Source organism: Gymnogyps californianus, chromosome 3, assembly GCF_018139145.2.
Source record: "Gymnogyps californianus isolate 813 chromosome 3, ASM1813914v2, whole genome shotgun sequence".
Classification (NCBI taxonomy): domain Eukaryota; kingdom Metazoa; phylum Chordata; class Aves; order Accipitriformes; family Cathartidae; genus Gymnogyps; species Gymnogyps californianus.
The window spans coordinates 56,223,282-56,235,953 of record NC_059473.1 but is presented as its reverse complement, the minus strand read 5'-3'; the positions used below and the strand labels follow the sequence as shown (position 1 = coordinate 56,235,953).

General features: G+C 38.3%; 1 protein-coding gene across 4 annotated transcripts in view; it reads right to left on the bottom strand.

Moving 5' to 3' along the window:
- The window catches only part of PLEKHG1 (pleckstrin homology and RhoGEF domain containing G1), a 139,064-nt gene that overhangs the window by 87,899 nt on the left and 38,493 nt on the right, over positions 1-12,672 (bottom strand). For 3 of the 4 annotated variants that reach the window (XM_050893990.1, XM_050893987.1, XM_050893989.1), the window contains exon 3: positions 10,258-10,332. The exons of the other annotated variant lie outside the window; for it this stretch is intronic. In XM_050893990.1, coding sequence (XP_050749947.1) covers positions 10,258-10,306 — 49 coding nt within the window. In that variant the 5' untranslated portion in view covers positions 10,307-10,332. The remainder of the gene's footprint in view (positions 1-10,257; positions 10,333-12,672) is intronic. 4 annotated transcript variants of the gene reach the window in all.

Here is a 12,672-nt window from a genome sequence, read left to right as displayed (position 1 = left end):
TCCATTTTTAATTATTCTATAAAATATATGTTGCAGGGACCACTGCCAAGATGTGTGTAATGGAATTTATATTAAGCCCTGTTCCACAAAACCCACAACTAAGAACAGCTACTATTTTCAAAGGATTTGGTAACTTTTAATGTCTTGAACTTCACGATCGGTTTTACAGCATGTTCTGACCAAAGAGGCTACCAGAACATAATGTGGCTTTAATTTAAAGAACAAAAGCCTCCTGCGTGCTAAATACAACCTCTCCGAGGTTCTTTTGCCGGCACTGCTAATGGACCTGGATATGGTGCAACAGAAGCAGCCTCCCACCTTTCCTCCCCTTCACCTCCTGCTCTCTTCAGCTTGCTGACTCTTCAAGAAGCTGACTTCAGGAGTTTGACGTATCGCTCCAAAACACGTAGAAAGTTTCTATTAATATTTTATCGCTCATAAAACATCAAAGCTAGCTCCCCTTCTGGTTTATCAGCAAGCAGCAATTTCCCCTTTTTTTAAGCTAAATTAAACTATGGGGAGCCAATTAAAAAAGCAAAACCTAACAACTAAGCTTTCCTCTGTATTAATCTCTCTAAATTTAGGATATATCAAGGCCTCTCAGTCCACTGCTAATGTCAGTGGCATAGTTTGAAATTACTGCTAGACATATGATTAGGTGACTAAAAGACAAAAACCCCACTACAGCTCTTAAGTGATAATTAATATTAGCAGGCTTGAATTTGCTAACTATATAGTACCTGTCAAAGTTCTTCAGAGTCAAGTGGTAAATAATTGGGAAGTACCTGAGCTGCTGCATGCCTTGGCAACTCAAAGGGCAAAAGGTCTTTGTATCTTTATTTTTACCACTTTGGATCTCTTGGTTTTAAGGCTGCAGTCAGCCCAAGATGAAAGAATGTAACCTTGACAATCTAATTTATCTTAAGAGTTGTAGCTTACTTTAACTGGTAGTAAGTAATCAATTTTTGCCTCTTATCCTTCGATGTCCTTTAAGTTGCTTTGGAAGAAATATAGCTGGGGAGGAGGGGAAATCAATGAATCTGAAAAGAGATTTCTGGCATGTCACTTGAATAAAGCAGCAAGATAAAATATGGAGGAAATTTCAAAAACGGGAAAAAGCACAGGTTTTGGGATGAAAGCTGATTTACATTTAAGAAACTGTTGACTTTACAGTACTTAAATGTATTTTACACCCTATTAGTGTAAGTAAAATCCAATATTAACACTAACAGAAAGATTAACTGTTACTATTGCTCATTTTCTTTATATTAACCCTGTGAGGTTCGCAGCAGTCTGGAGTTCTTACCATTGTTTGTGTTTCCACACAATATGGGGAGCAGTAAAAACCCTGGAATATATGATAGTAAAAAAAAAAACCAAAAAAACCCCCCACACAACAAAACACCAAAACAAAACAAAACACCCCACCTCTCAAACTCATGATGAAACTGGCAAAGGAAACTACTTTAAATCATGATTTCTAACATGACAATTTTCACGATAACTGCACCTTTTTAGGATGTTCTAAGTACGGCAGAACAGTAAGTTAACACATAATAGTTGCTTTAACAAAGATAACGGTTCTATTTGGTGACAAAGTCTTCCCATAAAAAAATCTCAAGAGAAGCAATGGCTATCATTGCTGACCTAGAAAGAGCAGATGTAAAGTATGCTGCTAACATTTGTAATCACAGAACAGTACTTCTATATTTTCACTCCAGGTCACACACAGCTAAGACTGCAGTATTACAGAGATATCAGAGTGCACCTTCTGTCCAGGGTCTTTTCCAAGAACTATTATGGTACTCAAATTATTTTTAAACAGGAAAAGAGAATTTAAACGTGCAACAGCTTCTTTAGGATCAGCAGCACATTTCCGAGATGGTAAGCAAGGCAGATGCTAAGCATGATACAAAAATAAAAAATGCTATTTATGAAGGAGCATTCAATCAATCATTTTCTTTAAAGTATTTTATATACATAGCTAAGTGCAAAGTAATTAATAAATTTAATTATTAGACACTATTTATCATTCCTGATGGACATCCACCATGAAGGGAAATGTTCCTCCCTCTGATCCCACCAAGGAGCACTAAGGATGAGCCATCATGAGAAGAATGCTGAGGCAGGAGCTGGGGAGGAGAGGGGGCACCGGGTGCTCCCTGCCTTGCTTCACCATGCAGGTCGCATCGCTTGGGCCCCTCTGCCTCCACTGGCAATTTCGAGCAATGCAAACAGACCACTACAATTTTTGTTCTGATCAGAAAGGCAGACACTGGGAACTCATTTATGGCATCGCTGTGTTTTACTTTCAGGCTCTGTTTGTGGAGCAATTTGGGAGTGGGCTTGTTTCTTACGTAAATGTGACAAAGTTGAGAATCATATCATTAAAAATTCCACTGGCAATATTTTACTCCAGATAAGCAAGCTCAGCTTTAAATCAGGCTGATGGTCAAATTACAGTTTGCAGCTTAAATGTAAAAAAATTTTAAAAAGCTCACAGTTAGGAGAGGGCCATCTTCAACCAGTTTTAAATAGCATCCAACTGAGAGGAATATCTACACTAGAATACACAGAAAGTTAGTACACCACTTGTTTCTTTGCTTTAACAGGGAACCTTTGCTCCTGCAGGAATGTTTGAATTGTTTTAGATTTCCCTCAACTTGGAACATCAATTTAGAAATAAATTAGACCATTAGCATTCAGAAGTGCTTTAAAGAAACTAGCTGTTTTTCATCAAGACACATCACATTTGATTGCTTCATGCAAGCCACATTTAATGTCCCTATTTTGTACTACTCATAATTGGTTATTTAATATGTGCACATTATTTATAAATCATGATACACATAATTTTGTATCGTGTACAATTTATTTATACAAAAGCAAAAAAGTGTGAACTCAAGTGCTACACTTCTTAATTGCTTGAGAACTAAGAATTAATTACCATTGAGACAGAAAAGCAAAAGTAATTCTTTAAAAATGGGATCATCAGTATAAAAAAACCCCATAGTTTTCCAAACCTCAAGTTTAAGCAGTTCAGGCCACATAAGCTTTCTATAACTTGCAGATGACTGGAACACTGATCTCTGGTGGGGTACCAGCCAGCCAGGACACCAGGGAAAGTGCTTGGCATTTAACAAGTAGAATAACTTGTTCTTCAATAGCCCAACCTTTGTAATTAGTGACTTAACCACCATTACATTACAGCAGCTGCATCTTCACTTCTGATAGGGAGCAGGGTTTACTGTACTTGAACATTTCACAATGTCCATAACAGTCTACCTTTCACTGCTCTTCACTGCCCTAGATCAAGGGAGCCACCACCACCACCACCTCCTCCTCTTCACCCCACTGAGCTAAGGAAGTTTAAAAGCCCATCCAGTTAACAGCCTGTTGACAACCCAGAAAGAAAGCGGGACCCAACCAGCGTGGCCCAGTGACTAAGGCAGTTCATCAAAATGCTTTCAGGAAAAAAGCAAACTGATTCAATGTTGTGGTTTAACGCATCATAACACTATCAGAGAATGTGAGCTGCACTGCAGAGCACAGAGGCTGCACACAGTCTGGTTGCAGCAAAGCAAGTGCCATGCAAGTACTGCTCCACTGTACTTACACGGCACAGCAGTTACTTAGGCTGTTGCTAGTACTCAACTTCAGTGGACTGGAGCTAGCCCAAATTTCTCAAGAGAGTTATGACAAGAGGCATTATGGCAACAGTCTATAACCAGTGTTTCAAAGAAAGATGTGCCAACCTCCCACAGTGTGCAGAGAGAGGCCAACAAGTTAGCGAGGAGTCAGAATATCCAATTTCATTACCCTTCCGCTTTGCTTTTCTCCCATTTCCAATCAGATTTCAGATTTCAAATCTGCTTTGGCTTCACCATCTCCTTTTATAAGCACTAGGGTTAAGAATTTCAGATATCGTCTTTATACAGACACTTCCTCCTCCTTCAGGATATGATTTTTGGGGGATTAAAAGCTGCTACAAAATGAGGCTATGAATAGGAAATAAGGAAAAATAACCTGGCACAGGAAGATTATATTACTAGGGACAGTAAGAACATAGCAAGCATGTATTATATTTTTCCCCAGCATTTTTCTAACTTCCAACCATTTTCAGCTAAAGGGATTTCCTTGATTTGCAGTGGCTTATTTATTTGGAGCTGTCTTCCAGAGACTTCTCTGGTCTCCCCTTCAACTCACGTGAATCTTTTTACATTCACAATATCCTTTGGCAGGGAAGTCAACAGTGTCTACCACCTTCTGCATAAATAGTCAAGACCTTTTACGTTGAATCTCACCCATCTAGTGTTATCTGATAGCCACAAGTTCTTGTCCACAAAATAGCACAGTTGGTATATACCGTTTATTCCAGACATTTCTTCCCTTCAGTTAGGCAGCAAGAAGCTGCAGGAAACAGAGAATGGAGCAAGGAACAATAAAGAAACTAGTTCCAAAGACCAGGAGCAGGTACACGAAGTATACAATCACCATCCCTCCGCACGCATGTTTTTGTGCCCGTCTCAGCCCAGTGATATACCATTAAGCCAATGAGTGCACTATTACCATCGTTATCTGTGACTTCACGTGCACTTAAGATCTGAAAAAGCTTTAGAAAAGATGCTTCATTTTCCCATCTACTTTTGTATTTCTTTAAAAGGGGTGCAGTAATAATAAAGTGTAACAACAACTTTCTCCATAAACATGGCACAAGACAGTACATTGCTGTGTGCCCACTGAAAGCCTCTACAGTGCTGCGCAGAAGGCAGCATGCAGCATTTACTAACCTCAACGACCGTACCCTGGCATTCCTGCCATGAAAGAATCAGTCTTAGCAAAATTTGGAGGTAGAAATACTGATGCTATGTTCTTCACTGCATTTGAAGGGTATGATCCATTGGGCAGTCTACAGCCAGACATGGCTGCGTTTGCATGTTTTTCTTGTGCAGCGTTACATATTACGGCAGAAATAGCATGCAAACATAAGTCAGAGGAGTTATAAAACTAAACGAGTCTTATCACGAACAACAACAGGAACAGCTGGTAGGCTCCCACTAGTGCCATCAGGTACACAATGCAAGGAAAAACACTGCTGTTACTATAGGATATTTTACAATGACATAAGCTTGTTGTCCACTGGGATTTGTCAGTGGCTGTTTATAAAGCCCAGGTGTAACATTCGTTTCCTTCAGGATGCGAGTGCGAACCACAAAGTCAGTAAGGATCCAGCTGGGGGAAGTCATGGCTCTTGCTTAATGAAAGAAGATGGAGGGGAAAGAGGGAAAGGAAGAAGAGTTTGGGGGAGTTTAACTTCCTCACGTCTTTCTCTTCAACGACTTCTACTTTTAAGGCACAGAAAAACAACCAGTCAAGCTGACTGGAGAAACCTAATAAAGATGCCTGCATCCATATACTTTTTCTAAGCATTTTGCATAAAGCTACTGCTAAGGTAGCACTTGACTGATACCCTAAAAACTTTGAGCATGGGAGCATTCCAAATGGGTACTAAGGTAGACATCATCTGGTTTCTTTGAAGCAAGCCTAGCTATGTTATGAACAGCTGTTCAAAGGTATCACGACAAAAAAATTAATCAGCAATCCACAGGACGAAGCACTTGTTTTTTATGAAAAACATTCAATATCATCAAAATTTTGTTAATCTATCAAAAAAAAGGTTTAATCCTATAAAATAGATAATTCGTAATGAAAAATCTACAATCATTCCCCTAAATTTTTGCAAATGAGCAATTGCCCGGCTCCAGATACCATCACAAGCAGTTGCTGTGAACCACAGCAGCCTCTCTGCAAGTGAGAGGAGGAATTTGTGCAATGGGTGGGGTACTCCTGTCACAGCCTAATTTCCAATGGTTAACTATACTAGAAGTTTAGGAGCGACTTTTCAGCAAACACAAGCAGAACAAATGCTAATTCCTTTGCAAGCTAAACCAGAAATACACTCAATCCACTTCCTGGTATTGACATAGTACATTGTTCTAAATGCATCCATTGTAAACAGAATATAATAGCTTTGCCGTAGGAAAACAGTTAAGAAACAGTTATATGTGGATCATGGTAGGGGTTTTTTGTTTTAATTTGTTTGTCTACCACTCCTTGATAGCTAAACAAGCTTCTTGAAAAATATTTTTCACATGTGATATACACACACTTCCATCTTTGCAACAACCGAATCACCAGGTCCTGGGTTTTTTTCCTCCCTATAGCACAAAGCCAGCAGTGACACTTATAAATGTAACTGTTGACTCTAAAGGGTTTGACAGAAGAGGTGGCAGAAAAGCAAATAGTCTGCCCGCTCACTGGGGACCTTCAAGTCAAGGACTAAGTTACAGTAACTTAATTACAGGAAACTCATTTCTCAATTGTCTGCTTCTGTATGCTTCATGGCTTAACTAGAGTATATGGAGCAGTGGGTCAGTGGGTGAGGGGCAGGGAGGGGCACTGCTAGATTAAAGCAACACTGACTTTTTAAAAGTTTCCAGATAATCAGTTACCTTGCCAACACTTTGCTCAACCCAACTTGACCCTTATAAGTGTGAAAGGTTAATTGTTAGAAATTTGTAACAACAAATACACTTTTTTCTTTTTTTTTTTTTTTTTTTTGAAAACCAATGATAGCAAGAATATTTCTTTGGAAAAAAAACCAAGCAGCAATAAGATGTCTGGAAATAATTAAGAAAGTTCACATAAATGTTTATGCATGTAAGTAGCAGTGATATTTTAAACATGAGAAATTAAACACTCACTTCCTAATTCTGACTCAGTCATACCAGTGAAACATTTCTACATACTAGTAAACTTTACAAATGCTAAGTAAATAGAGGGATGCATATGATCAAAGACTATGGAAGTTTATCTTATAAGTCAGTGCTAGAGCAGCCACTGGCATATGCCTGGTAATTCTTTTCAGTAAACGTTATCAAAACATTCTTTGAAGGTAAGAGTGTTTATGAGAATAAAACAACAAAACCTCTCAAAGTTCTAACTTCCAACACTAATGATTTAGTATCATTAGAAGACACTAGTATCATGTTTTGTCTTTAGTAGAACATTTTCATCAAGATGTAAAAACAGGTCTCTAAGTGAAGATTCATTTTTATTCATTATTTCACCTTTTTTTTTAACATCTAAAAATTAATTTCAGAAGAGTGATTAAAAACAAAGCATCCAGATTAAACCAAGTTTTGTTTTACTAAACATTGTATCCATTAAAGCACATTCTTATACAAACTGCTTGAAGAACTTCATAAGCTCTTATTGCAACAGAATACAATGATAACTCTAATTTGAAAATGAAGACTCAGCATTATCTCATATTTTAATTAGCTATATTTTATTGTATGAATTTCTTACTTCACCAACATCACTAGTAATCCATCTAAGTACCTGAGGATGTGCTACTACAATCTAGAGAAAAGTGTTTCAAGTTGTTGGTAGTTATTCAGCTTTTTTCCCTCATGCTAGTGGTTTATAAAACACAGAGCATCATGAAAACCAACACACTGCAGCAGGCTTCACTGAAATTGCCTGTTGCACCTCAAAACCTACAGAGCTCATTTCCATAGGCAAGAAGTTTATGTATTTTTCAGGTTCCTCATACCTCAGGTCAAAAACCTGAGGTATTAGGTTAGGGAAGGAGGGAAGGTCGATGTTATCTGGAAACAAAAATAATGTGGCGAAGTTCGACTATTTCCAAAGACCAAACATGAAAGTTGAAGCGCAGCGTGCCAGAGAAGGCCCTGCCACGTCCATGCCCACTGCCTTGGGAACCCTGAAATTGCACATCCCAGGAGGCTGGCACTCGCCATGCCACCCATGGGAGCAGCTCCCGTAGGATCTCACGATTTAAGGCTATATATATGTCTACATACACACATTTCTATATGTGTATTTACATGTGTATATTGTATGTGTGAGAGAATAAACAGTTATACAACCTTATACGTGCAGTTTCTTAATGACCCAGACAATCATTTTTCACGTGTCTTCTGTGTATATGGGAGATTTCAAGTCACAGGAATCTTGTACTAATTCCCTCAAAACATACAACAAAGCATACATGGAGAAAAATTTTTAGTTGTGGTATCCCTAAACACTCTAATCGAATTTGGTGTCTGAAAGCTTTCCAGTTTTAGCTTTCCTTAATAATGTGCAGGAGACTATATTATGTGTCTGCTTGATTAGACAGACATCAGAAGCTACTGAAAAACACAAAAACCTTGAAGGTACTGAACAAGATCCTCAGGGCAGTTTCTAGATCCCTGCTTAACTGCAAAAATGTTTCTGGAATGTTTTTTATCTGTTGGCAGTTCTGGTGAAATGAAACCACGTCTACAGAAACAAAGAGACACTGAAGGCTTCATAAAATTAAATGAAACAAGCAGCTCCCTGCCTCCCTCTCCTGTACCTAGACATGAACAATCCTGTGTTCAGTTTCCACCTTCTAATTTGGGGATGGAGCTAGCAGGAAAATGATTGGAAACTGGTACCTGGGATGTCCTAACCTCAAAGACTGTTCTCTTTTCAGCGTCTAACAGATGCACACGCTAGCTCTCAGTCCTCCCCCATCCCTCTTCACAGGCATCAATCTCTGATTGCCAGCGTAAGGAGGAGAATCAATCTTTGTTTGATGGCCATGTGATGCCGTCAGTGACTCCATCATTAAAGATGCTCTGCAGGATTCTTTCCATTCCCACCCCTTCCTTCCCCCAGACCCCTGCTCCCAGCCCATCTACAGCTCTATGCTGTCACAAGTCCGACCCTCTCTAACTCCTGATGTAAAGCCAAAGCAAACCTTATAACTCATTTACTGGAAGTTGCTTACCTGGTAAATTAAAATGCAATAAGAGAAAATAAAGTTACCTTTCACAGACAGAGTGAGTTTTCCCCAGATTTGATCTGAAAGTTTTACATCGTCCCTATGTCTTGCTTAATTTACCAGAACTCCTCTCGGAGGATGAAGAGCTGAAACATGGCACTATCTGCCACCACTCCACAGCCAGAAAAGAAATTCTATATATAACATACATAATCAGTGTAATTTTAACACATTTAGACTTCATTCATACCTAGGAGAGCCACAGATATGATCACGTAGGCTACTTTCAGGGAAGCAACCAGCAAGGTACATGACAATTTGTTCCACATCCTAACTCACGGCACAAGTGCAGGCTTTGGTTCTAACTGGACTTCACCACAGTGCTTTTAGCATAAGGATTTATTTATAAGGGGGCACACAACATGTGAATCAGACAGCTCAGTCTTTGAAAGACTAGCTGTAACTGCTTCTCCTCTTGTGCCAAGAGTTCTCATAGTAACGTGTTAAGCTTTACAGTAAATTTAAAAAGAAAGTAATAGAAAAGCCTTTTGCAGTTAAGCATAGCTTAATACCCTTTACATGGAAAGAAATTTGTTTTGCTGCTGTTATTGATGCACTTTTTGAATTATTATTGCAGCATGTTCCTTGATGCCTTTCAAATGTCAAAATTGAGGTTCAAATGCAACGAAAATATTTAAAACTAAATTTTGAGATGTATATCTTTAGGTTTAGAGAGAAAGCAGTATAAACCATCCTTAGCTGCAAGCTTTATTCAAACTAAAACACACATTTGAATGAATACAGCCCTTCTGTGAGGACAGCAATGATCTAGAAAGCAAGCGTATACAAGTGCTACTACAAGTTTTGCCACAAAACTGTCAGAAACACCTCACAACCTTCATGTGAAATAGCAAATTTTTATAAAATATTTTAATGAAACATTCAGCAGTGATTCTGAGGAAGGACTCAAATTAGCAGGATTACAATTGTTTTTAAAGAACAAATTTTCCCTGAAACCAAGTACCAAACTTTCAGATGTGGGAATTTAAAGTTAATGGACCTTGAGAAGAAAAAGAATGGTCTGATTTTCAGAAAGACTGAGCATTTCAAGATTCCACTGATTTTAGTGGAAATCATGCATATTCAATTCCTCCTTGTATCAATCATCCCACATCTTAAATGTCAGCTTTGGTTCTATGAGACTTAAGTATGGGCTAGGGAGGGAGGGAAAGGTTACACAAAAATAAGTGAAAAGCTCCTGCTATTTAGATAAAGATGCATACATAAAATTAATTCAGCTCTCCCTTCAGTTTAAGGCCAGTAAGGGAAACTCACTTTTTGACTTGAAAAATTCTTCACAAAATCACAATGCTTCTCTTCCTCAATAATTAGTCAAAAAAAAATGAAAGAAAACTACTAACCTTCACTCCTGGGGACAGGTTCTGTACCACCTGGTGTTTTATCTGGCATCTCTGCAGACACAGGCTTAGTAAAACCTAATGGACACAAAGCAAAGAAAATGTTCTCCATCGAAACCAGTACATTTCAGTAGGACACTCCCCTGCCCCATGACCCCCACAAAGGATGGATTTTCAGCTTTCATCATTTCCGTGTTTGTATGTAAGATACGTAAACAAGCAAAACTCCCTAGAGATTAACTGCAACACCGTTCAGTAGACAGTCACCTGGATGTACTGCCAGGTAGGCAGGCACAAAAGGACCCTCTAGTAAATTGCAATGGTAGACTAAAAGCACTAATTACGTCTGGTAAACTTCTGGTTTTGAGTTTGGATATTTTTTCCCCCCTCAGTGAATTTCTAGTGAGAGGCCTATGAACCAGGATGGAAGAGCTGCTTACACTTACATACTGCTGAAGTTAATGAAAGAGTGCCTGCATTAAACATAAAATCCCATTAACCTGAAGCTTTACTACATTGTAGAGCACCAATATTTCTTCCATCCCAGCAGTGGGAAGAGAAGAAAAGGCTTCTCAGGAAGGCAGTGAGCCCGTCTCCTCTTACAGCAGTGTTATGTACCCTCTGTGGTACTGGGCAATGGTCAACATGTGGCCAACACATACTGACTGGGACTTTGTATCCTGCTTTTTAGCACCTTTGAATATTTTCCCATCACCAGCGGGACTGACACTCCATTTTACACAATGAAAGCCTCAAGATCAGATAGGATGCATCAAGAAAAGACAATTCAAAAAGAGCAAGATTCTCTGACTGAAGGAGACTGTGCACCAAGTCGGGCAGGGACTTCACCTGAGCTGACAATTCACATAACAGTGCTGTGTACAGCACTATACAGAGCACACAGGATTGGAAGTATTAGCAGTACAGCCCTAATTCCTAATGAAGTCACTGAATCATCCTGTTTCTAACAATGTTGAAGCAACAGAGCTGATTCGGTGTGCAGATTTCAGACGATCATCAAATCCAGAGTTATGGGAGACCTCCCTGGTTCACCCTGCAGCAGAACTGAGACTGAACACAAATAAATGGCCTTTTTTTTTCCCCCTTCTTAAATTATTTTGCTCTCAAATTCATATGGCTTGTTTTGAATCCTATCACAAGACCTAGAATGAAAACATTTCTGCCCTAGCATCCAATAAAGGGCTTGGGTTTACATTAAAACCAAACTATACAAAATATGTAGGATTTCTTAAGCAATTTAAGTCACAAAAAGTATTTCAGGGCAAGTATATTTGTCATATTTAATTCACATATATGTAAAAGGCTTAGAAATGTTAGATACATCCAAGGCTACAATCCAGCAGCACATCCTAGGGTACAAACTAATTCTTATTTAGCTGATGGAAACTCTACTACGTATGATTTTCTACATCAGCCAATTCATCTCTACTCAAGATAAAATCTACCAGGTCTTACTCAGGAGTTACTTTGTCCTTAACATAGATATTTCATCCACACAACATTACATATACTGAAGATTTGGAACTAGCCGAAAAATCTTCTCTCAACTCCCTAAAATTAATAGTGATAATGCTTATCCACCTGAAGGTCTGTGCGCATTAGTTCATAAACCACAGCTGGATGGTGTCACAAACTGAATAAACAAGTGTGCCCTCAACAGAGGATTTAAACAACTATAAACACCTAATGGTCTCCAAAATCCTTTATAAATTTGCTGTAAAACAGAAACCTAATTTCCAGAAGACATTTTAAAAAACCTAAATTTGTTCTTCAAACAGATTACTCAAATTTAATTATCCATGCTTATCATCACAAAACAGTTGGCTAGAATAAATACACCGACTAATTCTAAAACTTGGCAAACTTATGTCCAACCCTCTGCATTCAATGATGCGCTACAGATTGTCTTTGAACATTGCACCAGTTTATAAATCAAACTCCAGTTATTCAGTGATTTACTAGTAAAGTCGATAGGAACTAGTTAATCACACAGTGCATTTGAACCAAGAAATCACATCAATAAATACAACGTTTACTTCTGTGATTCATTTCAAAATCCAAGAAAATGTTTTCTGTAAATTCTACATTTAAAATAAATAATTTCATATCACAAATTCAGGGAACTACATGTTTAAAATAATAAAACATGGATATCCATGTATTTGTTTTCTGGTTTTGGTTGGTTTGAGTTGCACAGAATTGAAATAAATACGTAAGTAAACTTCACCATGAAAATGCTCACGGAGTAACTTACTGACACATTAATGACCTAAAATTGGTAGTCTCAGAAATAATTTTGGGTTTCTTTATTGACATTTTGTAAAGGTACTAAATACAAGCAAGAAAAAAAAAAAAACAACTTTTTTTTTTTCTGGCTTCTTCTGCCCCAGTTTTTAT